At 27.5% G+C, this 27,285-nt stretch overlaps 2 protein-coding genes across 3 annotated transcripts in view; both read left to right on the plus strand.

The window, feature by feature from the left end:
• The first annotated feature begins 412 nt into the window (after positions 1-412).
• On the plus strand, positions 413-3,857 carry LOC100209431 (golgin subfamily A member 7). 2 transcript variants are annotated; one of them, XM_065793624.1, is made up of 3 exons: positions 413-523; positions 3,135-3,173; positions 3,300-3,857. In XM_065793624.1, exons 1-3 carry the CDS (start codon positions 475-477, stop codon positions 3,707-3,709), a joined length of 498 nt encoding a protein of 165 aa, XP_065649696.1. In that variant the 5' UTR covers positions 413-474; the 3' UTR covers positions 3,710-3,857. The 2 variants fall into 2 exon arrangements, with proteins under 2 accessions (XP_065649696.1, XP_065649697.1); XM_065793625.1 differs by lacking the exon at positions 413-523 and adding an exon at positions 2,517-2,559.
• Positions 3,858-4,791: 934 nt separating this feature from the next.
• Positions 4,792-27,285, plus strand: part of LOC100209804 (protein dopey-1) — a 66,698-nt gene continuing 44,204 nt past the window's right edge. Inside the window, exons 1-8 of the mRNA XM_065793626.1 lie at positions 4,792-5,014; positions 11,247-11,599; positions 14,684-14,870; positions 15,033-15,824; positions 19,633-20,161; positions 20,308-20,531; positions 20,883-21,035; positions 24,053-24,162. Coding sequence (XP_065649698.1) covers positions 4,880-5,014; positions 11,247-11,599; positions 14,684-14,870; positions 15,033-15,824; positions 19,633-20,161; positions 20,308-20,531; positions 20,883-21,035; positions 24,053-24,162 — 2,483 coding nt within the window. The 5' untranslated portion in view covers positions 4,792-4,879. The remainder of the gene's footprint in view (positions 5,015-11,246; positions 11,600-14,683; positions 14,871-15,032; positions 15,825-19,632; positions 20,162-20,307; positions 20,532-20,882; positions 21,036-24,052; positions 24,163-27,285) is intronic.

Genomic DNA, 27,285 nt, shown 5'->3' on the forward strand with positions numbered 1-27,285 from the left:
GATTAAGTCAATGTTCAGCTTTTACCTTTTTTGTGGAAAATAAAATAGAGCTTCATTTTTTTTTAATCTTATTGTTTTTACCGCTGTGATTTTCATAGTAACTAAAAAAAAAAAAGTTTGGTTCTTTTATTTAAAAAATAAAAAAGTATTTTGAAAGTAGCAAGAAAATTAAAAATAACTTTATTTACTTTATATTTTAAACAATTTATTATGTAATCCTTACGGATTACATACATTGTATGGATAGATATAATCAATATATAATTACTGTTTTAAAAAAATCAATTAACTGTAAATGTGAAAACTATTTCTTATTTCCCATTGATTCGAATTCTTTTCTTTTGAATTGTGCTCATTAGGGATATGCTAATTATATTAGTTACTGAGTTACCTGTGTTTAAAGAATGCTTTTTGTAACTAAAAAGCATTTTTTAATCAAGCTAAAATTTTATATTCAAGCTTTAAAATTTAAAAATGTTGAGCGAGCAAAAGTTTAAATTAATTGAAGCAGAAAAAAAAACAGGTATGCCAAAATATTTAAAAATGTAAATTTTTAATTTTTTGGAAATATTAGTAATATGCAAATGTAAATTAGAGTAGATTATACAAATAATTTGTCGAAAAAAGTTAGAAGTTCTCCAAGTGTCAGTACTAAATTGCAATAGATTTCTGTGTTATAGCTACTACTGTCGTATTTACATGTGGTATGACAAAAAAAAATATTAAAGACTTACCAAACATTAGGAGATAAATAGTATTCTAATCATGCCCTTAAGTCATTATTTATTAATTCCGTTAACTTTCCCAGTAAACACACGACGTCTTAAAGACGTCTAGACGTCTAAAAAACATTTTTTAGACGCCTTTAAGAAGTTTGACTTATTACAGGTAAAACTATTTTTTTTTTTTTTTTTTTTTAATCGAATTTGTTTCTTTAAAGAAACAATAACATTTTGAATCAAAAAATATTTTTTTTAATTGCCTTTGTAAAAAAATTGAAGGGAGTGGAATAAGGGACAAATGAACATGCTGTTACTTTAGATACCACCTGCTTGTTGTAAAATTAGTGTTATGAATTTTTTTTACAAAATTTACTTGTTTTTAAATTTTTTGTGGAATTCCTTCGACAGCAGATAAACTGTAGCTTAAATCTTTCATTAACTTAATTTGATCCTCCTGTTTATTAAACGAAGAATACGATAGTACAAGTTATTTTAACGCCAATGATAAAACTTGTCGTTTAATTATAAACCAGCCGTTATCTTACGCGACCTTCAACGGTAAGACGAGGATAGGGCTGTTGGGCGCAGTTTTACTAAAATATTAGTTTTAATAATAAAAAAAAGCTTGGATTGGTGCTATTTAATATGAAGTTACGTATTATGGGTTATGTTGCTGTAAAATTTGCGGTACGTATTTAAATAAACAATCGAGTGATTTTTTTTTCAAAAAAGAAGTAATTTTTTTTAGAAGAAAAACGCTCAACAAGTTCTAAAAACATTAGTCTATATTTATATTTTTGTCATTTTACTTATTTAATCTATATTTTGTTTATTTAATTAACATCTTCTTTATAATTATAACCTTTAATATATTGTTATAATTTTTTATAGCCACCTTGTTATTGAATTTAAGTAAATTTGATTTCTATTTTTTTAAATTTAAATAATTCTATTTAAACAACTATACTAGTTTAATTAACACAGTAGCACTATACAAACAGATTACATTACTGAATATAAAAAGTTGTGCAACAATACTCATACTTACTACAAAATTGATGTAATTCACACAACAGTCAGTAATATATATATATATATATATATATATATATATATATATATATATATATATATATATATATACATATATATATATATATATATATATATATATATATATATATATATATATATATATATATATATATATATATATATATATATATATATATATATAGTGTGTGTGTGTGTGTGTGTATGTATGTATATATATATAAATATAAACTTAATATATATAAATAATGTAATAAATATATAAAAATTATGTATTGAAAATATTATTATTATTAATGATATTTATATTAATTTAATAATGCATTAATTTAATTTGAAAAAAACTTTGTGGGTCACCATCTCTGATTTTCCTGATTTTTACATATTGTTATATGCATTATGTAGAAAGGTTAAATTTGAAATTTCAGACTAGTACAACGGTTCAGAAATTATAGCCTTAGAATATATGTATATATATATATATATATATATATATATATATATATATATATATATATATATATATATATATATATATATATATATATATATATATATATATATATATATATATATATATATACAAATAGTGTATATGAATCAGCAGTTGTTTACTCATTTTACTTATCTTTGTAGCATACAGTTATTTAGAAAAAGAAAGAAATTAAGAACAATGAAAGCAAAGATTGCTGCCCATCCCAAACCATTAGTCTATGTAGCAGCACTTCTTAGGCTATAAGATAGTAGATGTATATAATGAAGACCCTGGCAGGAGGCAATTTGGGTATAATGCTAGACATGTTATCTAAACACACATTTATAAAAAGTATGATTGCTGCTGCAACCCAAACTCTTAGTACCCTTTACTTATGGCATCAGACTGCTTTTATATATAACATATATATATATATATATATATATATATATATATATATATATATATATATATATATATATATATATATATATATATATATATATGTATGTAAATTATGTTAGTGTATTTTACAAATAAAGTGCTCAATGTTCTTAAAGAACAGAGCAATAATAAATTAGTAAAAAACACTTATCTAACTTTTATCTGGATCATCAGGAAGAATATATTATATATATATATATATATATATATATATATATATATATATATATATATATATATATATATATATATAAAATATAATTAAAGTTCATAAGACAAGAGGAATATAAGCACGGTTTTAAAAGTTTTTTTTAATTTTTGAATAAATTTTTAATATATTGTAAATATATTTGCGTTGAGACAAATAGTATTATGTATGAAAAATTTAAATATAACATTAAATTAATTAAAATTTATATGTATTTTTGTGTGTTTTTTAGAAAAATTGACACAAAAGCAACCTAAATTTTCAGTAGTAGGTAAACTCTATATATAAACTATTTTTAGTCTTGACTATTTTTTAAATATGTTCTTTAAAAGTATTTCTTTCTAAAATAAAGTATTACTAAAAAACAGACGTATATCTACATATTCTTTTAAATTAGAGAAAATGGTTAATGATCCTAATCGAGGTAGCACTAAAGTTTTTATTCAACGGGATTATAGTGAAGGTACTGCTGTGCAGTTTCAAAAAAAATTTCCTATTGAATTAGAAGGTAGAATACCACGAAACTTATTCGATCAAACTATTCAGACAATAAACAAAACTTTTGATGCTGCTGAAAGTCATGACATGTATTCATTGTTTCAAGGGTTTTGTGCATGCTTGACAGGATTTCTTATCTACATTTGCTTTGATACTCAATATGAAAGACACATGAAGAAGTTAGCTCAGTACATTCAAGAACAAAATGAAACTGTATATTCCCCAAGGGGTCTAATGCTAATAAATCCAATGGAGCGTGGTCTTCGCGTTATTGAAATTCATATATTTGGCTATAATAATACTAAGTAGTTTTAATACAAACATATTTCTAAATACAAACATCTCTTTGCATGAACTGCAAGTTAGCTTAAAAATTCATGTATATAATTGTTAAACTGCATTTTGTGTACATACTTATATAATATTTGTTTTAAAATTTATAATGAATATAAAAAGATTTTAAGTCTGTTGTTTCTGTTGTATAAGATTTTTTTTAAATTATGCTTGCTTTTTAACATTATGTTTGTTGTTTCTGTTGTATAAGATTTTTGTTAAATCTCAGAATTTATTTTCAAAGATTTTAAACCAGTAAACTTTTATACTAGTTTGTTTAATAGTGTACGTGTATGCCACTTCACATTTAATACCAATGTAATTATTGTTTTTACTTGCATACTCAACAGTGGTTGTACCAGCAAATGCAAGTTAAATTTTTTTATTATTTCTTATTCTATAATTTTTTTTTAAATTTCTTTTTAAATACATACAAGTGTATTTATCACGTACACATTTAAGTATGGTTTGATCAAAAATCAATAAGTCAAAAATCCTATTTCTATTAGGATTTTTGACTAATTCTGCAACTAAAAATTAAAAACACAAATTATATTTAAGGGTTTTAGATTGCTTACCAATTACAACAAATATTTGAGAATATACTTTAAATTGATAAAATAATTAATAAAATGTACAATTACAAAATTAAATGCAAATTTTAAATTAGAAAGTTATCATTTTGATAATTTGGCTCTGAATTAATGTTAATCATAAGTTATAAATAACCTAATTGATTTTCAAAAAAAAAAAGAAAAAAAAGAAGCTTAAAGAATGGTTTTAATTGTTTATTTATTAATAGTTTTATTAATACATTTTGTGTGCTTTTATGATAATTGCTTACAATTCATTATTTTTATTTTAATACTTTGTAAAATGTATAGATACAAAATAATATATAAAATACGTAAAACTATGTAGAAGTTATAAAGGCATAAAAAAAAGAAGATTTGTTTTTAAATATTAAATTAGATAAACAATAATGGTAATAATAAAAAAAACATATGGTATTTTACTATAAATATTTTAGCTTCTTTAAATATCTACCAATTGATTTAGATAAAGCAAGATTTTAAGTTTAACAAAAATAGTTTAAAAAAAATTAAAGTTTACTAAAAATCATGTCATAAATTGCAATAAATTATCATGGTTGATGAAGCAAAGCTTAGTTCTGATCCTAAATATAAACAGTTTATTGCTGCTATTGACAAAGCTCTTAAAACATTTGAATATTCAAGTGAATGGGCTGACTTGATTTCTTGTCTCGGAAAACTTAACAAGGTAAATGGTGTTAAAGATTTAGTAGCTGTATTATGTTTTATATTATATTTTCTAGATTTCTATAATATTTTTTTCTAGCATGTGTTGTTTTCAGCTTGCTTATGAAATAGAAGTTTAAAAAAAAGAATCTCCTACCTGCGTGAATTTCATATATGGATTTGGGGCAGAGATTTTTTTTATGAACAGAAAATATTGTATTAGATAGATTTGCAAATAGATAGTATATTAGATTTGGAGAGATGCCCAATTTGGGGCCAACTTCTCCACTCCACTCTAGACAAATGAAAGAGTTATAAAATCATGTAAAAACACCATGAAACCAAAATTTAAATTAATCAGTAGCAAACATGTTAGAAGTGTTTTAAAAGTTGTCACATTGATATCACAAAGATACATATAAAGATATAGCCTACTTACAAATCGGTATGACTATCATTATTTGCATAAGTAATCACTATGAAGTAGAACTATCATTGTTTTTGAAGTTGACTATTCTATGCAATAATCAGTGAGTTGACACCAGAAATTAAGTTTATATTCACAACCAATAAATTACAAAACAACCAATAAATTACAAATATTCACATCCTAAGCTGGTCAAATCTAATGTTGTGTACAACATTAGATTTGACCAGCTGTTTTCTTATGCTGGCTGTAATCCCAGTTATTTTGGAGAAACCTCTAGACATTTTTTTTAATAATTTGAAGTTCCTTATTTTTTTTCTTTCAGATTTTTTTAAATTGTTTTTTTAAAAGATTATTATTTATTTATAAAAACTTTATGATTTAGTATTTATTGTCTGTCATTTGCAAAGGCCTAACACTTTATTATTATTTTTTAACAACAAGGATAAATGAGTACCTTACAATTGGCAAACAATCTCAAGTTTATAAAAATTACAATTTATCTATAAACTGTTAAAACTTATTTAACTACAATTGGAGTCTTCTCCATTAGCTTGTTTCATATGGTGTATCTGGGAAAGTTTTTGAGATAATTAAGTTATTTCTTTCTAACCACAGGTTTAAAGTCATCCTCTAGACAAACACTCTTTTTCATTTCCAATAACTTCTAATGTACCACAGGGTTCTATCCTTAGTCCTGTATTGTTTCTTATCTACATTAATGATCTTCCTTCTCCTGTTCTGTTCACTGCTGACCTCTCATGGAAACCACATTTGCTGGTTTTTCTAATAATGCTTTTTCTTTGTTAGAAAAAGTTAGAGCAGTTATGAGCAGATAGAGCAGGTATGAGCAGATAGACAGGTAAACACAGCCAGACCTGCTTTATCTACCAAGCTTCAGCCACTCTTGTTGTAAGGTTGTATATCTTTCTTTTTTCTACAAATACTAGTTGCTACTCAAACAAGCCATTAACTAGTTTCATCAACAGATACTCATTCTGGCTTGACCCATCATTTTTCAAGTGTATCTTTTACTGTGTTTGTCCCTTCATGTTCTAAAAATTTTTATTCATTTAGTTTTTTCCCTCGCACTTCAATAATTTAGAACTCTCTCCCATCTTCATGTTCTCCTGTCTCAATTTTGTACACCAGAGTATTAATTGTACACTAAAAGTCTTTCAAAAATCTAGAACAAGCCTTCACAGGCAGTGCCTGCAGATGCACGCCTTGTTTGATCAGGTTTTTGGTTTTGATAATTTATGCCACAAATCTTGGGATGTTTTGACACTTAGCACATTATAAAAGTGTGTTGAAAAAAACCAAACTAAACCTACAAAAAATGAATAAAAAATAACTGAAGTAATAAAATAAATTTTAATTAAAGAAAAAATAAATATTTGATAAACTTCAAAAAAAATTCTATAATAATAAAAGTTATATGTCTTTTTCAAATTTAAAAGTTAACTTTACTTAATAAAAGATCAAAGTTTCACAGTTATTAAATCTAATCTTAATTATTTCAAAAAAAGGTAACTACTTAAAATTTTTGAAGCTTTGATTTTTTGTAAAACATCAAAAAAATAGAAAGGTTTTACTTTATTTGAACCCGCACCCAATAACAAGCTGACAGCCATGCTTGAGGCATGGCTGTCAGCTTGTTACATTGAACTTTGTTGCATTTTGTGTGCTATGCAAATATAAAATTAATTTCTACAATTAATTTAATATATTTAAACTTTTTTATGTTCAAGTTATATTTTTCCTGCAGACTATGGTAAGTGAAATGCCTTTGAATTAAAAAAAATATATTTTTTTTATGGGTTATTTTTTCAGGTTTATCTTTTTTTATTTTCTTGTTTTTTTGTTTTTTTTTAAGTTTGCAGCACTTTTTTTTTTAATTTTTTTTAGTATGATTTTTCTGGGCATTTTAAAACTAGCTAATTATCAAACATGCAAATAACCATGGCTATGTTGTCAATCAAAGTATTATGTGCAAGTCATGCAACCTCATGCAGCTCTTATGAAGACCTCCTATGAAGAATCTTGTGAAAATAAAAATACTAGCATATATATTTATTTATGGCATATCATAAAATGAACTTTAAAGTACAATATAATGCAAAATTAATAAAACTTCAAATAATATTGACTGGGCCACATGTCAACTTTTTACATCATAACTGATTATTTTTGGTCACTCTATTTTCTGGAAACTTAGAAAATGTATTCCTCATACCATAAAAAAAAGTTTTTACAAAAATGAATTACAAATAAGAAACAATTATATAAAATGACTTCATCATCATTACTAATTAAAAAGATATAAACTTATTAGATATGTTTGTTTTGAAAAATTTTTTGAATAAATACTTTACAAAAGCCATTAGAAAAATTGCAGAACTACTTCTCATGCGGAAATTTAATTAGAGCACAACTACATGTTTGACATCATACCAACAATTTAGCTAGTTTCTAACTAACTCAATTTAATTTATATTACATGTTTTCTTAAGTATTAATTTTTGTAGGTATTTATTTTCTCGGTATTATATTTTCTTTTTGTAATTTAAATTGTTGAATTATTATAAAAGCATAACTATTTTTATAGATAATCTATATATTTTTTATATAGCAATTTTTTTTTTACCTTTTTGATGTGCATATTTTCACATTTTAAAGGTTATTTAAAAGTTTAGGATGTTGAATGCTGGATCTTCTTGACTCAATGCATGGGTTTTGCTTGTGTTTCTGTTTTTATGACTAGGCAACTCATTCTATTATCTCCTAATATTAGTGGTCTTCGAAGTAATTTTTCTTCTGTTGAGTCTTATCTCTTGCAAAGTCTACCTGACCTACTTGCTCTTTGTGAGACTATATTGAGTTCAGCTGTCTTATCTTGTGATCTTAATGTTAATGGTTATCTTCCTTTAATTTCTAAAGACTCCAGAAGTCACATGCTCGGTCTGGGCATTTACATTCGTAAGAATCCATCCATTTGTCGAGAAACTAGGTTTGAATCCACAAACTATTCTTTTATGTGCTTTTGTTTAGCACCGCTTCACTCTACCACCTTTCTCTTTGTTCTATATTGCTCTTCTTCATCTCAAAAATGTACTCTTTTTGATGTTATTTCTGATCATATTGACCAAGCCCTCTCTCTTTATCCATCAGCCAATATTGCTGTTGTTGGTGACTTTAATGCTCATCACACTGAATGGCTTGGCTCTAGTGTCAGTGACTCTGCGGGCATTAAAGCCCACAACTTAAGTCTTTCTCAATCCCTTACTCAAATAGTCAACTTTCCAACTTACTTTCCAGACAACCCGAATCATTTACCTTCTCTATTCAACTTATGTCTTGTTTCTGATCCTAGTCAGTGCTCAGTTTCTCCACATTCACCCTTAGGCGCTTCTGATCACGATTTGATATCTCTAAAACTATTATTTCATTCTTCTTCATCATCTGATTCCCCCTCATTGTACCTCTTACAACTGCCTTAAAGCTGACTGGGACTCTTTCTGTGATTTTCTTCGTGATGGCCCTTGGGTAGAAATTTTTCGTCTTCCTGTTGACAAATGTGCTTCTTACATAACTTTGTGGATTCAGGCTGGCATGGAATCTTTTATTCCCAATCAACGGTTCCAAGTCAAGTATCGCTCTTCTCTATGGTTTTCCTCACATTGTACTGCTGTAATTGCCAATCAAAACCATTACTTCCATATCTATCAGCAAAACAATTCTCCAGAAAACAGACCTCTGTTTATTACTGCTAGAAACCATTGTAAAAAGGTTTTGTCTAACGCCAAAGCCCGCTATTCTCAGGTCATAAAATCTTATATTTCATCACAAAAATTAGACTCTTGTGACTTTTGGAGAATCTTTAATAGTATCAATAATAAGGGCAAATCTGTAATTCCACCTCTTTTGTATGATTCAGACTTTGTCACCTCACCTAAAGACAAAGTTGAGTTGTTTGCTAAGAACTTTTCATCAATATCATCTCTTAAGTCCCCTAGTTGCGTTCTACCTGATATTGCCAACAAACAGGTTGATCCATTGCTTGACATTCATATCACTCCAGCTTTTGTATCTTAAGTGATTTCCTGCTTAGACTCTTCTACAGCTTGTGGCCCGGACAACATACCTGTTCTCCAGAGCTGTCGTCTATTCTCTCAAAACCATTTAACAAGTGCTTATCAGAGTCTTATTTTCCAGCCTGCTGGAAAGCGGCATCTGTCATCCCTGTTTTTAAAAATTCTGAAGAGCAATCTAATTTGTCTAACTAACAGTCCCATTAGTCTTCTTCCTATCATAAGCAAGGTTTTTGAATCTTAATTTCAGAAACCTTGAAATTAAGATTCAAAAAAACAAATTAAGATTCAAAAGCAAACACTTAATTTCTCATCTTGAATATAATAACTTACTTTCTGATCATCAATATGGATTTCGATCTTCTCCTTCTACAGCTGATTTGCTAACAGTAATAATAGGTTTTATTTGATAGGTTTTATTTGTGCAATAAGATAAAGGTGGAGAGGTTAAGGCCATTGCTCTTGACTTTTCTAAAGCTTTTGATAAAGTTTGGCATGCGGGTCTTCTCCAAAAGCTTTCTTCTTACTTTAATATTTCTTTACATTAATAATCTTCCAGATATTCTCACATCTAAGGTGGCATTGTTCGCTGATGATACTACCATTTATTCTTGTCATAATAAGAAGCCAACACTCTTTGATTGCTTGGAATGGATCTCACTTCTGCTACAGCATGGGGCTCACATTGGCTGGTGAACTTTAATTTAAATAAAACTCAATTTTTTTCAGCCAATGGTTATCGCAATAGGTTAGATCTTCCTATATTTATGAATGGTAATGTGCTTGATGAGTCATCTACCCTTCACTTTCTAAGATTAACTCTTACATCTTTTTTGGAAACCATATATCAAATCCATTGCAAAATTAGCATGTGCTAAGGTTGCATCTCTTTATCAAGTTCGATATTTTCTTACTTCGGATTCTATTCTCTATCTCTATAAATCTCAAATCCGGCCTTGTATGGAATACTGTTGCCATATCTTGGGCGGATCTTCTAATGATGCTCTTTCACTTTTAGGCAAGGCAAGTGCAAAAGCACATTGTAACTATAGTTGGACCTGCTCTTGCAGCCATCCTCTGACCATTAAAACAACGTCATATTGTTGCTTCTCATTCTCTTTCCTACAAATACTATAATGAGCACTGCTCTAAAGAGCTAGCGTCTCTTGTGCCCTCTACTAAAATTCATTCTTATGTTACTCGTCATTCAATTAAGTTTCATCCTTTTTCTGTGACTGTTCCTAAGTGCTCCAAAAACTCTTATTCATCTTGTTTTTTTCCTCGAACATCAGTTCTTTGGACTTCGCTTCCTTTATCTTGTTTTCCTGATTCATATAATTTGCAATCCTTTAAGCGTCTGTCAATCATTATCTTGTTCTACAATCTTCATATTTTCTCTTCCAGTAACTTCTAACTAATTAGTGGTTGCTTGCAGCCTTGTTGGAAGCGAAGATATCAAAATAATAATAATAATTTTGAGGATAAATATTTAAATAATTGTGTACCAGTTATTTAAAAAATATTAAGTAAGCAACAATTGTTTATCGTTTATAAAGTGTGCCACTATATTGATTTTGTTATTTATTATACTTTTACTGTTGTTGTTTATAAAGTGTAGTGCAATACTGATTTTGTTATTTATACTCTTGCTATTGTTGTTGTTATTGTTGTTGTTGTTGTTGTTATTGTTGCTGTTTTTTTTAATTTGTTTTTTCATATTTTTATATCCATTTTAGGTGATTCAACTATATAGTCAATATGCTGTTTTGCCAAGAAAATTACTTATTGGTAAACGTCTAGCTCAGTGTCTTCACCCAGCATTGCCAAGTGGTGTACATCTAAAAGCTCTTGAAACATACAATTTGATTCTCTCTCAAATCGGATTGGCAGGATTAGCTCAGGATCTTTTTATATATACAACTGGTTTGTATCCTTTATTGAGCCAGGCCTCAATGTCTGTTAAGCCACAGTTGCTTGATCTATATGAGAATCATTTTTTACCTTTAAAAAAACTACTTTATCCAGGTTTGTCAGGTTTTTTATTGGCTTTATTTCCTGGAATTGAAGAAGCATCAGAGTTTTCGTCACGGTAAATATATATAGATATGTTTTTTTTCTAAATAAATTTTTTATTCATGTTTAAATGCTTTTCAGTTTTCAAAATGAAGATAAGAAATAATGTTTAAATAAAATTTATTTCTTACAATGTAAGTCTATATATTCTACAGTTTTTGTTTTGGATTAACTTTGACAGTTTGAAACAGGACTCTTAATTTTTGAAAAGGACTTTTAATTTAAAAGTTTTTAAATTTCATGTTTGTGTATGCATTAGCATTAAAATTATACATCTTTCTAGTTGTTATAACAGGTGTGTTGATGGTTACAATTATGTTGATAATTAGAACCTAACACTTATTTGCACTAGATGGTTTCATTTATCATTCCAAATCAACAAAGTGTATCTTATTTACAGAGAATAAATTCACTTATATTTATATATACATACATTTATGCATATATATATATATATGTCTGTGTGTGTGTTTGTATATACAGGCCTCATTTTAAATAAAGAATGCTAAACACATTGGCATATTTGAATTTGACATCATAAAGTTCTTTTTATTATTATATATATTTTTTAAGAAACCAACTTTTTTTTAACAACTGCAATATAATTAATTACTGCAAAATGAGTTCAATTGAAAAACTATTTTATGTAAATATATTATGGAATGTTTTTGTTTTTTAATAATAAATAACTAAATTAAATTTTACATTTTTTTTAATACTTAATATAAACTAATTACTTTTTTTTCTCTATTTTTGTATAAATTAATTAAAATACGTTTAAATCTTTTAAATTATTATTTCTTAAATTTAAATTGTGGCTTTGCAACTAGTAATGATTTTTTATTTTTTAAAAGTTAGTGGGTAACAAATAAAAAATATAACTTATTTCAAAAATATAAAATTTAGTTTTTAGTAAAAAAAAAAAAAATTGTGGTAAAATTAAGCTAATTTTTTTAAGTAAAATTTTATTATTAAACAATATTTAGTAATATTTTTAAATAAAATTGAAATTGAAAAATTTTTTTTTGTTTATTTTCACTATTAGTGTAAATAGATATGAGTTGCTATGCATTTTGGGATAATAAAGGCACAAACAAAAGACAACAAACATTACAATACAGAATACTCTTAATTATGTTCGATTCTATGCATTTATTGATAAAATAAAATATTTTCCTAACACATACAGTGAAAACTAGTCATCAAAAAAACTTGAGAAAAAGAAAATAGTTACAAAATATGTGTCAAAGTACTGAACAAATTAGTATGCAAAAAAAATAAATAATAAATAAAGTAGATAAATCTTTTTTAATTAATTTAATTTACATTAGATTAATTTCTATACATTTGAGATTTTTTAATTCAAATTTAATTTCGATGTTAATTTTAAACTTCTCAAATAACATATGTAATCGATGAGATCTAGCATTGTTAGCTACAACTCATTTTTACATATCCTAAATTATCCTAAATTCTTTAATGTAACAACCAACATTTTTAATGTGTATTACTTTTATAAATACTAAGGGTTTGATATTGTGTTTTCCAATTTGATGACTTTTGAATTTTTATCTCTATGCAGTCTATTATACTTCCTACATTGTGTAACCTCTCAGTAAAATGCATTGCTTTACATAACAAATTTGTCTATTTGTGTTGGCCATATAATAACTTGATTACAAAATACATAATCAACAAAGTTATAGTTGAGCATTGAAAATTAAAAATTTAAAGTCTGAATGTTAGATCTTTTTTTATGATCTATTGCCACTTATATATCAGGCTTGGACAAGAATGGCCAAAAACTAAAAAAATACAAAAAAAAAACAATTCCTTACAAAAAAAAGAAAATATGCACGCACTAAAATAAAACTCAAAAAACTCAAACTCACAGCAAAAATTACTTTTTTGTTACGTTTTTAGTTGCGTTTGAAATAAATTACTTAAAAACTTATCTTTTGAAACATTTTACTAAAGCTATGCAAAACAGTTTTAATTACTTCTAATTATTGGTTAATAAATAAACAAATTTTACTTAAATTATTAAAAAGTGTTGCATATGTTATTTTTAAATTGTATAAACATTTATTTTTTCCAAAAAGTTGCACAAAAAAAAAATTGTTCAAAAAATTACTTAGTCTTTTAAAAGTCTCTGATAAGTAAGTCAAGTTAAAAAAAAAGGTTTTGAACAATTCTTTGTAAAAATAGAAACAAAAATAAAGTAATTAAATCGTTCCATTGCAACAGAAAGATTTAATTCAACTTACTTGTAGTTTAAAGTAACTTAAAAGAATAATCTTTTACGATTATTCTTTTGAGTTACTTGATTCATTTCTGTCCAACCCTGATGTATAATTTATTTATTTATTTATTTTGTTTTTCATTAAACACAATAGTGTTTATATTAACTGTAATTTTTATTTAAACTTTTGAAACAAACATTTGAATAAATGATCTTGCTAGCTTATGACTACACCTTTTTTTACAAAAAGATGTTTTTAATTTTTTTGTTTTTTTTGTTTTCAGATTTTTCCATTAATTATAAAGTTTTGCATAGTTTTAATTCTGAATTTTGCATTTGTTTTTTTTTTCTTGTTTCTCTCAGTATTCTAAGTTCTGCCAGATGATTATTTGTTACTTTTAACAGATATTTCTAGTATCTTTTCTTATTCCACAAAAAAGAAAAGTTTATGTTTTTTAACCATCTAATCATTACTTGCCTGAATTTATTTCTCACAATGTATGCATAATTAACTTTTTTAATTTTTAAATTTCCAAACCTTAAAATTAAAAGAATCAAATTATTCTTCTTCTTATTATTATTATTATTATTTAAAATTAAAAAAATCAATTTATTATTATTACATTTTTCATTGTTTTGAGTTGCTAATAACTAATTTATGGTGTGGAATACTAGCTACCACCTTTTTTTCACTTTTTATCTATTTATTTTACTAAACTGTTTCAAATAACCTCAGTTTTAACTAACTTCAGTTTTATGCTCATGCATACATAAATGTGTAACATAATAACATATATTAACTTTTTTGCTGTTATTGTTGTTGTTTTTATCTTCTTTCTTTGTTTACTTTTATCTTAGAACAATTGAAATCTTATCTACACTTTGTGGTTTTGTAGATGAAGAAATGTTTTTCACATGCTTATGGGATTGTGTGCTTCATTCATCCCAAACTCGGCTTGCAGCAATGACCTTTGTCATAAGTCATGTTGCCAAACATCAAAACAAGAATAGCTTGAAGATAATGGGCTATGATACTAATCTTATGGTAAAAGTTGTATAAATTTTTTGGGTCTAATATTTGTTGTATACATTTTTATAAAATAGTTGAAATTTTGTTTGCTTGTTCAGAACTATACTTAAATTTATACTTGCTTACAAAAAATTTTTGTTCTTGGTAAATTTAGTGTACAAACATTTTTTATTTTAGGTGAATGCGTTATGTGCTGCTTTTGATGATACAAATGTTTTGACACAAAGAATAACACTAGATTTTGCGATAACTTATATTTCTTTTAATAGTTCTCCATTCTGTAAATATCATATAGTTAAACTTTTAACCTATGCGCTTGGTGTACTTCTTCGTAGAGATATGTCTTTGAATCGAAGAATATTTCAATGGTTTTTAAACACAGACTCTAAAAACGCAACTGAGGGGAATCAAAGTGTCAGTGTTGAAGATGAGGAAGAAGACAAATCAGTTACTGATTCTTATTTTAACTTATATTCAAAGCTCCCTCTCACAGCAGCTGTAATAGTGTTGTTTAAAGATTCAATTCAATATGGGTCTGAAAATAATAACTTTAGAGACTCCTCTAGTAAGTTTCGACTTAAGCCATTTCGAATTTTGATCACATTACTTGATAAACCAGAAGTTGGATCTTCAATATTGGAAGAAGTCATGTTAGAGGTGTTTCGTGCAATATATAAACACTCTGAGGTCACAGAGGATTCTGTGGATAAAAAGTTAAATGGTTATAAAGAGTTATCGTTGATGCACGCTGAGCTTATTAAAAATTCTAATTTATTATTTAACTCTTTTGAACCATTTTTTATGTGGGATTATATTGGAAAGATATTCAAGAGATGTTCTAAACCCTATACAGAGGAAAACTTCAAAGATAATTTTGTAACTGAGTTACAACAACTAGTCAGAATAGAGGATCCAACACATTCAGAAATATTTAGTTTGACTGACTATCTTTTAGATATAGTTTTACTGGTAAGAACTGTTCTCAATTTCTGATTTTATTTATTTTGGTTAGCGTTTATTTATTATTGGTTTAAAATAGTTTGAATAAAACTACAGGAAAAAACTGCCTTTTAAACTGGTTATGTAGGCATAAAGTGTAAACAATATGTATAATTGAAATATTTTTTTTTTTTTTCGTTATTTCACCTCCCCAATGCCCAGAAGGCCACTACAAATGAGGAGGCTACTTAATTGTGGTTATAACCCTCTCTCAACTCTATAACTTCGAAACACGAGCCTTGACGAACAAGGCCGCTGCGCAGAGAAACAAGTTGAGCGCGGTACTACCAGGGGCGTGGTGGGGATCGAACTCGGAACCTCTTGCTTATGAAGCGAGCGCTCTACCACTACACCACTACCGCTAACTTGGGCCATACTACGCTATACAATAAGTTATTATGATCATTTTTTGCTAATTATGCTTATTTACATAACTGCAAAAATTTTAAGAAATGGATTGTAAAGGAAGCAGTTTTATTCAGCAAATCTTAGTAAAATTTTAAAATTTTTCAAAAGAAAAAAAAAAGCTCTACTCAAATTTACCACCCGCATCATGTAGGATATGCTTGTAGGATACTTTTATTAGGCAAAGGCTAGGAGAAGCCAACTCTGACTTAACACACTCCCTGCATTGAAGATCTTAGTTGAGTAAAGGCAAGAAATGGTGTCTCAATAAAAATACTCATCTTGGACAGATGTTAAATGCAACCAGCTACTATCTTGTAAAAGGCCTTTTTGACAAAGACTTAAAGGGTAAACAGATTCTATCTGTTGAATAGCTTTGCACCCCTTCTTCATTTATTAGGCTGGTGTAGATGTATTTATGAAAGGTGTAGACATATTTATGTTTCCAGTTTAGGATGTTGAATGCTGGATCTTTTTGTCTCGATGCATGGGTTTTGCTATTTTCTCTGTTTTTACGACTCATTCTATTATCTCCTAATATGGGTACAGCTCTAAAACTCAGTTTTATGGTTCTGAGGCCAGCTGGTGGTCTTCAAATTCATGGTCTTCTAAGTAACTTGTTTTCTTTTGAGTTTTATCTTTTGCAAGGTTCACAAGGCCTACTTGCTCTTTGTGAGACTAATTTGAGTTCAGATGCCTTATCTTGTGATCTTAGTGTTGATGGTTATCTTCCTTTATTTTGTAAAGACTCCATAAGTCACATGCTTGGTTTGGGCATTTAAATTTTAAGAATTTGTCAGGAGGTTTGAATTTTTTGAATTGAAACAGTTTTATGTGCTTTATGTGAACTAGGTTTGAATTGACAGTTTTATGTGCTTTCTTTTAGCACCACTTCACTCTATCACCTTTCTTTCTTTCTATATCGTTCTTCTTCATGATCGCACTCTTTTCAATGTTATTTCTGAGCAAGTTGACCAAGCCCTTTCTCTTTATCCTTCAGCCAATATTGTTGTTGGTGGTGATCATCACACTGAATGGCTTGGCTCTAGTTTCAGTGACTCTACAGGCAATAAGACCCAGAACTTTTGCCTTTCTTAATCTCTAACACAAATAGTCAACTTTCCAATTTGTTTACCAGACAATCCGAATCATTTACCTTCTCTGCTTGGCTTATGTCTTATTTCTGATCCTAGTCAGTGCTCAGTTTCTCCACATTTACCAATAGGCGCTTCTGATCAGGGTTCTTCTGATCACCCTTAGGCGCTTCTGATCATCTCATTCTTCTTCATCATCAGAATTATCATTGTACCTATCATTGTACCCTATCATTGTACCTCTTACAACTACCTTAAAGCTGACTGGGACTCTTTCCATGATTTTTTTTGTGATAGCCCCTGGGTAGAAATCTTTTGTCTTCCTGCTGACAAATGTGCTTCTTATGTAACTTCTTGGATTAAGGCTGGTATAGAATCTTTTAATCCCTCTTGACATTTCCATGTCAAGCCTTACTCTTCTCCATGATGTTCTTCCCATTGTGCTGCTGCAATTTCTATTTGTAACCATTGCTTTCATAACTATCAGGAAAACAATTCTCCAGAAAACAGATGTCTGTTTACTAATGCTAGAAACCGTTGTAAAAAGGTATTGTCTAAAAGCCTGCTATTCTCAGGTCACGAAATCTCGTATTTCCTCTCAAAAATTAGGCTCCAGAGACTTCTGGAGAGTCTCTAACAATTTCAATAATAAGGGCAAAACTGTTATTCCACCTCTCTTGCATGGTTCAGATTTTGTTACCTCACTTAAAGACAAAGCTGAACTGTTTGCTAAGAACTTCTCATCAATCTCATCTCTTTATTTCACTAATCACATCCTACCTGATATAGCCGACAAACAGGTTGATCAATTGCTTAACATTTGTATCACTCGAACTATTCTACAGCTTGTAGTCTAGACAACATACCTGTTACAGTGTGAAGAAAAGGAAGTGTCCTCCGAAGCTGTTGTCTATACTTTCAAAACTATTTAACAAGTGCTTATCAGAGTCTTGTTTTCCAGTCTGCTGGAAAGCAATAGCTGTATCCCTGTTATCAATTCTGGGTACCAATCTGGCTTGTTTAACTACCGTCCCATTAGTCTTCTTACTATCATAAGCAAGGTTTTTGAGCGTGTTGGTCTTCTCCATAAACTCAATTCTTACGGTGTATCAAGTAACATCTTTAAGGTTATTAAATCCTTCCTTACCAGTCGTAGTATAAAAGTTGTTCTTGATGGACCGCACTTTTCTTTATATTTTGTAACTTCTTAGCCCTATACTTTTTTTCAATTTATGTTAACAATCTCCCAGAAACTCTCACATCTAAGGTGACATTATTCGCTGATGATACTACCATATATTCTTGTTTTGTTAAAAAGCCAACACTTTCTGATTGCTTGGAGGGGGCATTTGAGCTTTGAAAGAATCTTCTGCTACAGCATCAGGCTCTCAGTGGCTGGTAAACTTTAACTCAGATAAAACTCAGCAAATTGTTATTGCAACAATCAAGATCTATATATTTATGAAGGGTAATATACTCGATGAGGCATCTACCCTTCATCTTCTAGGATTAACACTTTCGATCTTTCTTGGAAACCATATATCAAATCAATTGCAAGATTAGCATCTGCTAATATTGCATCTCCTTATTGTACTTGCTACTTTCTTACTCGTTATTCTATTCTTTATCTCTTTAAATCTCTAATCCATCCTTGTATGGAATAAATACAATAATGGGCGCTGCTCTAATGAGCTAGTGTCGCTTGTGCCATCTACTAAAATAATTCAATTAGGTCTGATCCTTTTACTGTGACTGTTCCTAAGTGCTTCAAAAATTCTTATTTGTCTAGTTTTTTTCCTCAAGTACCTGTTCTTTAGAATTCGCTCCCTTGTTCCTATCTTGTTTTCCTGATTCATATAATTTGCGATCTTTTAAGTAATCTGTTAATCGTTGCCTTACTTCATAAACTTCATCTTTTCTTTTCCAGTAACTTTCAACTCTGATAGTGGTTGCTTGCAGCCTTTTCCGAAGTGAAGATGTTTAAAAAAAAATTTTAACAATCTTATAATTTAGTTTTTTGTTTGTTCTTTGGCTCTATGCTAGTTTCTCCAATTTTTGTGATTTATAATGTACTTCCAAAAAATTTCAGTTCAAATAAAGTACTTATCAAATTAATATCTTGCAGTCAACTCTCAAACAACAATAAATTCGAGGACTCTACTCTAATTCTGCAACCAGGTGTTCGCCGTGATTTCTTCTTTGTGTTCAATAATACTTAGCATGGTTCCATGTTAATATTAGGGTTTTTAATAGGGTTTTTTTTTCTTTTGTAATTTTAGGAATCAGCTACTGAAGTGCAAACTGAACATTGGCCTAATCTTTTAAAATTAATCATATCTGAAACAATAAATAACATTGATCTTCTAGAACTGTCTACTCTTTATCAAGGAATCTGTTTAATATCAAAACTATTATCGCGACTTTCTCCAAACTTACCAGACAAAACTATGGATACCGTAGATATTGCTGCCATAAATATGCAAAAGTCTCCTGGAATGATTAGTCCTTTGCATGATATCAAAGTTGTTTTAACCTATCAAAAAAGCACATTGTATACAGATTGTTTTTCATTATCTAAACTTCTATTTTCAAAATTTGTAGAAGGGAAGTTAATAAAAAGAGAAAAGAAAATGAGAGTGTTATTTCAAGACCATTCAACGTTTAAGTTTGACGCCATTAGTAATGAAAAGAGTTCAGTTGTTAATCCAGATTTGAATCAAACAGCAGTTAAAACATTTCAGACATTTTGTCGTTATTTGGTACAATTAGCTTGTTTTCCGTTGCCTTTAAGCGAACAGAGCACTGCAGGTAAAACACCTCTTTTATTTTATTTTGTCTTTAAGTGAACAGAATATTTTTGTTAGTTTTTTTTTTAATATACTTTTAATACTTCTTTATTTTGATAGTACTTAGAATAAAAGTATTTATTTTGATTTCAATTTTGAGTGCTTTAGGAAAAGAAAACGAAATCCCTGATTGGTTGCAAGTTTTGATTTCTTGCTGCTGCAATGGAAGTTCATTTGATGTTCAGTCATCAGCAATAAATGCTTTGCTTGATCTTGTTAATGTTACTCAGAGTGTTCAACCTACTGGAAAAACTCCAGAAATTACTAGTAACATTGTGCCTCTTATATCTTTCAACAACTTGGCATGGCTTGAATGTACAAACTTATACAATGTATGTCATTTATTTCAGCAAAAAAAAAGATTCTTGATGAAAAAAGATAATCATTTATTAGGGATAAAACAATGCATTTTTGATTCTTAGACTTAAAAACTGTTTTTTTTTTTAATAAGTCAAATAGTACCAAAAACAAGCAACATTTACAAAAGTAGGGTAAAAAAAAATTGAATGATTTTTACTAGTGACTTCATTTTTGGTACTATTTAACGTTGGGTTAAAAAACAACAACACTTTACAAGCTAGTGTATCAAAAGTTGTGTTTTTGAATCTTTGCATCATTACATGCAAATCAGAGTATCAAAAATTCTTTAATGCATTCATATTATTTTCTGATTTTTTTTAAAGGTTATTGCTGAAAGTCTTTGGAATCGTATTAATCCTGAAACTTGTCATTGGCATCAGATTGCTGTAGACTTGTTTCTTCGTTTGCATAATATTTCTCCTTCCCGTGAAATATGTGAAAATTTAATTCTTAATTCACTTGTTAGCATTGAATTGGTATGTTTTGTTTAGATATTTAAAAAAATTTATTATATTATTATTGTTTTTACTTTTTTCATTAAGTTTTTTTTTTTTCTGGCATGAAAACTGGTTTTCTATGGTTTTTGTGATTATTCAATTTTTTCCAGTATTCACTGTTACCATGAATAATGTCATCATGACAAGTAAGGTTCATTTATCTTTAACGGTCAGGGTTGCTTAAACAATTTAGTTTTGTTTAGGAATAAATTAAATTTTAGTAAGTTGCCTTAAGTAACTAGGGTAAATAGTAAATATATATATATATATATATATATATATATATATATATATATATATATATATATATATATATATATATATATATATAATATATAAACAACAATATTTATATATATATATATATATATATAAAAATATATAAAAAAAAATATATATATATATAAAAATATATATATATATAAATATATATATATATATATATATATATATATATATATATATATATATATATATAAATATATATATATATATATATATATATATATATATATATATATATATATATATATATATATATATATATATAACAAATGATCTCAACTAACACACCTATAAATATAATTCTGAAAATTATTAAATATATAAAAATAATCAAGTTTACTTGTTTTTTATATGCCAATTTGTTATTATAAATAAAAGAAAGAATAACTTAAAAAATTGATAGAAGTACAATAAAAGATGTTATAACAAAATTAAAAGGTTAAATAAAACAACGATATAAAAAAATGCTAAAATTAAGTTCCAAAAATTTGATCAAGTCCTACGTTTTTTTTTATAAAGCATTAGAAAGTTTGAATAAGGAAATATTAAAAAGCCTGTCACCAACAATTCTTTTTTTGATATATTATCCTTTCCATTATCAAAAAAAAAAAATGTTTTCAAATTTGTCTATTTGACTTGCCCTGGAATAACGACAGAGCAAAATAGCACAAACAGAAACTAAAACAAAACAAATTGAACATGTAACTGAAAAAATTCAAAGAGAAAAGAAACAAATTTAAAAAAAAATTAGAATCACTACAGAGTAAAAAAAAAAAAAAAATGCAAATTGAAAAAAATGAGCTGAAAGAATACAAAACAATATGGTTCAAAACAGTACAACTATCAAAACATATTACTAAAACCTAATCAGTTATCAAAATCATTTCTATATCTCCAGAAAGAAATCTTTTTTTATCAAAAATATCAATCTTCTTTATTAAAACATTAAAAAAATTTTAATAGCCAATGCAAAAAACCAATAAGGTGGGCAGTTTTCCTAGCTGACAAGTCTGTTTTAGACCAGTTTTTACTACCTGTACAGTTATTTCTTTGCACCAAAGCCTGTATATTATCTTTTTTTACTAAACTCTTGTATACAGTATACTAAAAAACCAAGTTTTGTTTCGTCCTATTACCAGATTTTATGTTTTCTTGTAAAAGCTTGCATAAAAAGATAATGTTTTAGCTTTGAACCACAACTAACATACAACTATAGTTTATCAGCAGTAGGCCCATCAAGGTTTGATACAATTATTATACGATAAATCTTATTGTAATTGCAGTATAGATCAACATAAAATTTAAATGGAATTTTGGTAGTAAAAGTATAAACGAGGTTTAATAGAAAATCTTTCTCTTATTCTTATGTTTTTTTTTTGCTTGGAAGACGCAGATTTGGTTGGGAAACTGGTGCAATTGTACACTATTCCTGACCAAGCATATAATATTTAGTTGCGACAACTTGAACTCAACTTTTTAGATGTTCAAAAACATTCAAACTCATGAATGTTTCCATGTATGTCTGAAAAATTCAGTTTCAGCAAGCTAAAAAAATTAACTTTGTAAGATTAAACTTTTGTAATCAAATGTTTTTAAATTAGCAAAACACTTTTAAACAAAGCGACGGTTTAATTTTATTGATTGTTTATAAAAAGAAAATTTTAACAATTTTTTCTTTATAATATAAAGTTAAGTTTTATCAAAAATTATATAAAGTATAGTAATTTATTTAAATGTAGATTAATTTTTTATTATTTAAACGTAAATCTTTAAAAATAATTTGTACGATTGATTTTATAAAAGTAATACTTTTAACATCAACTGCGTTTTTGATAATATTTAAAAAATGATTATCATTAAACTTAGTAAAACTAATTATCAAATAAACATAAAGGAACTTACAGGCAACTGAACACAAACATACATATATACATAGTGAATTACGAGTGGATGAACATAGTGCCAGAGGTCTGAACAAAAACATAAACATTAATTGGATACTGATCTTTATAGACTGCTGATTTAGGGTTCTGGCGCATTGTGGAATTTTTATAAACATTTTAAAGACTCTGCTGAAAGAAAAGATTGTTATGGTATTTCTATAGTACCTCTTGTTCATCTTACTTAAGAAGAATTGTTTCAAATATTTTAAACTTTGCAAACTAAGCAAAACATGAAATGGTTTTAAAAGAATATTTACTTCTTTATTTATTATATAATTCAACTAGCATTATTTTTATTAGAATCTTGTTGAAATAAAGCATAAATATATAAATAAAGAATTATATTATACTCTTTGATAAACTGAAGATTGTTTGTTTCTTTATTAAAAGATCATTAATAGTAAGTTGTTACTTTATATAAAAGAGTGTCGCTTAATTTTTTTAAAAAATTCTTAAAGAGAGAAGTTTAGAAATTATTAATTCTAAGCGTAATTTTTATTGTTTTCATTTTTTTTTTTTTTTTTTTTTTTTTTTGTAAGAATTCATTTAATTTTTTAGTAGTTGTCTCCCCTCAGTCCCGTTTAGTTTTTTTTTGCCCATTTTTGAAATGTTCTCAAAACATCTAAAAAGCTGTGGCCAAGTTGTTGCAACTAAATATTATATTCATGGTCAGATATAGAGTGTAATCACAATCGCTTCCCAACCAATCCTGAACACTGTATTCATTTCATATATAAACTTTTTTTCACTAAACTATTTATACTTAAGGAAGAAAAAGAAATGGGTTATTGGAGATTTTCAACAATGTGGCATGTATCACGTGATTTTTATAAAGAACATAACGTGAAAACAGATAAAGGAAACAGAACTCTAGACAAGTAAGTATGCATATGTATTTTTGATTTTTACACTTATGTTTTAAAATAACTGAGACAGTGGTATGCAATGATTTAAGGCAGGCTTCTTAGCTGTGAAGGAATGTTTTACCTTTTCTTCTCCTAGGTAACTTGCAAAGACAAATTACGTAAGTTGAACTCCAATATAAAACTCTCAGTTTATAGAAATATGGACAAAAACTTTTTTACTATGACTACTTTTTCAACAATATTTGTTTTTTTGTTGCATAATAATTTTATTATTATATCATTGAAAATTTTTAAGAAAAAATAAAAATAAATGTTATCAGGTAATAAATAAATTAAGTTGTTTTTTAAAAGCTTAAAAAATTCTTAGTTTACTTTAAAGACAAATACTTTTAAAATAGGCCAAAAAGTTGCAAGCCTAGCTAATTTCTTTTTAGAACATTAGTGATATTGCTGGATCAAAAATCAACATTAAAATGCATTTTTAAATGCTAAATCAGCATTTTTAAATGCTGGCAAAAAATTGAAATAAGACTCATCATCATTTATCAAATTTAAGCCAAAATCTTTTAATAAAAATTACTTCTTTATATTCAACACTTAAGTATTTCTATAATATTAATAATAATATAATATTAATATTACTTGTTCAACTCATACTTGCAAATATCCTTTTTAGATAAAAATATCTCTGCTATGAAGCTTGCTGCTGCTAATTTTATTTATATTATTTGCTTTTTATTATCTCTACCTGCAAAGTCCAAATCTAGATAAACTTTGCCACTTTTAGCTGGCATCAGGTCTGCAAAATTGGTTATAAAAAGTATTGCTTTTAAAGAGCATTGCTTTAGGCAATAATGTTTTAAAGAATGTAGCAACTAAACTTTATGTTATTAAGCAAATTTATGAGTTAGTGATTTTTTAGTATCGACGATATTTTAAAAAAAAAAAGTTTTTTATAGTTTATTATATTTTCATTTTTTTTTTAGATGTCTTTTAATAATGTTAGAAAGTCTTTAGAAATGCAAATTTAGTTTATCAGCAGTAAGCAAAGATTTTGTTAACAGCAAATTGCCTTGAAAAAAAAGTATATACAGTTAACTCCCAGTTATTTAAACCTCCACGGGGAATAAGAATTTAATATAAACAAACAATGCACTAGAAAAGTTTTTTTTTGAATTTTTTAAAAGCTTTGAATACTCTCTACAAGTTTTACACCAAATTAACTTCTCTTAAATTATTTATTTGAAAGTGGCAGGATTTAAACCCCCGTTTTTCAATAACTGTTCTGTTATAGGCATATGCAACTTGTTGAGAGTTTTCTTTGAAACACTGTAGCGCTTTTTTATTTTTAGTTGCTTTAATAAATAACCTTAACTTGTTTTGAATTTATTAAAATTTTAATGTATTTCTTAATTAATATTTATTTAAAATAGTATGTTTCTTCTAAACTTTCTTATTAAACTTTTCTGATCTTAAATAATATTAAAAAAGCTGTAAATATGTAAATGAACAGTTTTACCTAATAAAATAAACTTAATAACATAATAAATGCGCTTAAGTTTTGAGCAAAAAAGCATAAGTCCAGCAGACATTTGAAAAGTAAGTTTTATTAATTTTTGAATAGATGTTAATGACATTGCTATGCTTTTTATGCCTTTTTATATAAAAAAAATACATCAAAAAAAAAAAAAAACTTTTTTTTTTTAAGTAAAACTTTTCTAACTTTAAAAAACAAATAATTACAATAAATAGATTATAAAATCATATTGAATGGATATATTTTTACATATCGAATGGGTATTATATATTTTTTACATTTATTTTTGCATGCAGACACTTACAGTATGCGACAAAAGTGTTTACATGTTTTTGAAAAATATTATTTTTTAAAATAAATGATTGAAATACATGTTTATATATCTATATATATATACCAAAATAAAGGTAATTCATTGTAGTTTCATGTTTTGAGCCTGAATTTAAATGAATGAGAAGTGTTTATAGCAAATTATTTATTGAAACAAAATGTCAGATGTTAACAGTTTTGTCGCGATTTATGCTATTATTAATTTTAATGCGAAATTAATACTTTGTGTAGCCTCCACGACTTCTAATGACTGCTGCAATTCTCGCAGGCATGCTACCAATCAACTTCTTGCATTCTTCAACAGTTATCGAACTCCAAACATACTCAACTCGTTCCCATAATTCTTGTCGACTGGCTGCTCTTGTTTCATAATTATAAACTCGATTCTTCACAATAGACCAAAGATTCTCGATCGGGTTAAAATCGGGACTTTGCGCAGGCCACTCTAGTATCTTGAATTTCTTCGAATTTAGGATTTATATTCAAATAATATGTATGTGATTTTTGCCTTGTGCTTTGGATCATTGTCTTGCATAAAAAGTGTCGAACGAATTTGCTTTCGCCATCCTCGTAAACTAGGCAAATAGCCATTGTTTAAAATGTCAATATAATGTTTCCCGTCCATTATTCTATCAATTTTTACGATTTTACCAACACCAGACGAAGAGAAACATCCCCAAAACAACAACTTTCCGCCGCCATATTTTACTGTTGGAATAAAGTCACGATCAGAAATTCCTTCTCCAGCTTTTTTCCATACATATCGAATGCCATCAGAGCCAATCAAGTTAATCTTGCTTTCGTCTGTCCAAATCACCTTACTCCACTCAGCAAAAGTCCAGTTTTCATACTTCTTTGCAAATTCCAATCGTTGTTTACGATGTTTCGGTGTTAGTAGTGGTTTCTTGATCTTCTTTTTTGCCTTGAATCCAATTCGCTTGAGTTCTCTCTGCACTGTTCGAGTACTTACCACTGTACCTTGAGCATTATTTAATTGTTTCTTTACATCGTGTGCTGATTTTGCTTTATTTGTCATGATTAATCTAGAAATTGTTCTCTGATCTCGAGTAATGAAAATGTTCTTGCGTCCATTTTTGTTGCATTTCTCCTCTATATCGTTTCGCTTCTTAGTTTTATAGACTAAACAATAAGATATATTAAGTTCTCGTCCTATCTCACGAAGAGACAACCCTGATTTAAGCTTCTAAACAGCTAAATTTTCAATTTCTTTTGACACTTTCTTCATTCTTTCAATTATAATTTTTCTG

This window comes from Hydra vulgaris, chromosome 03, assembly GCF_038396675.1.
Source record: "Hydra vulgaris chromosome 03, alternate assembly HydraT2T_AEP".
NCBI classification, from domain to species: domain Eukaryota; kingdom Metazoa; phylum Cnidaria; class Hydrozoa; order Anthoathecata; family Hydridae; genus Hydra; species Hydra vulgaris.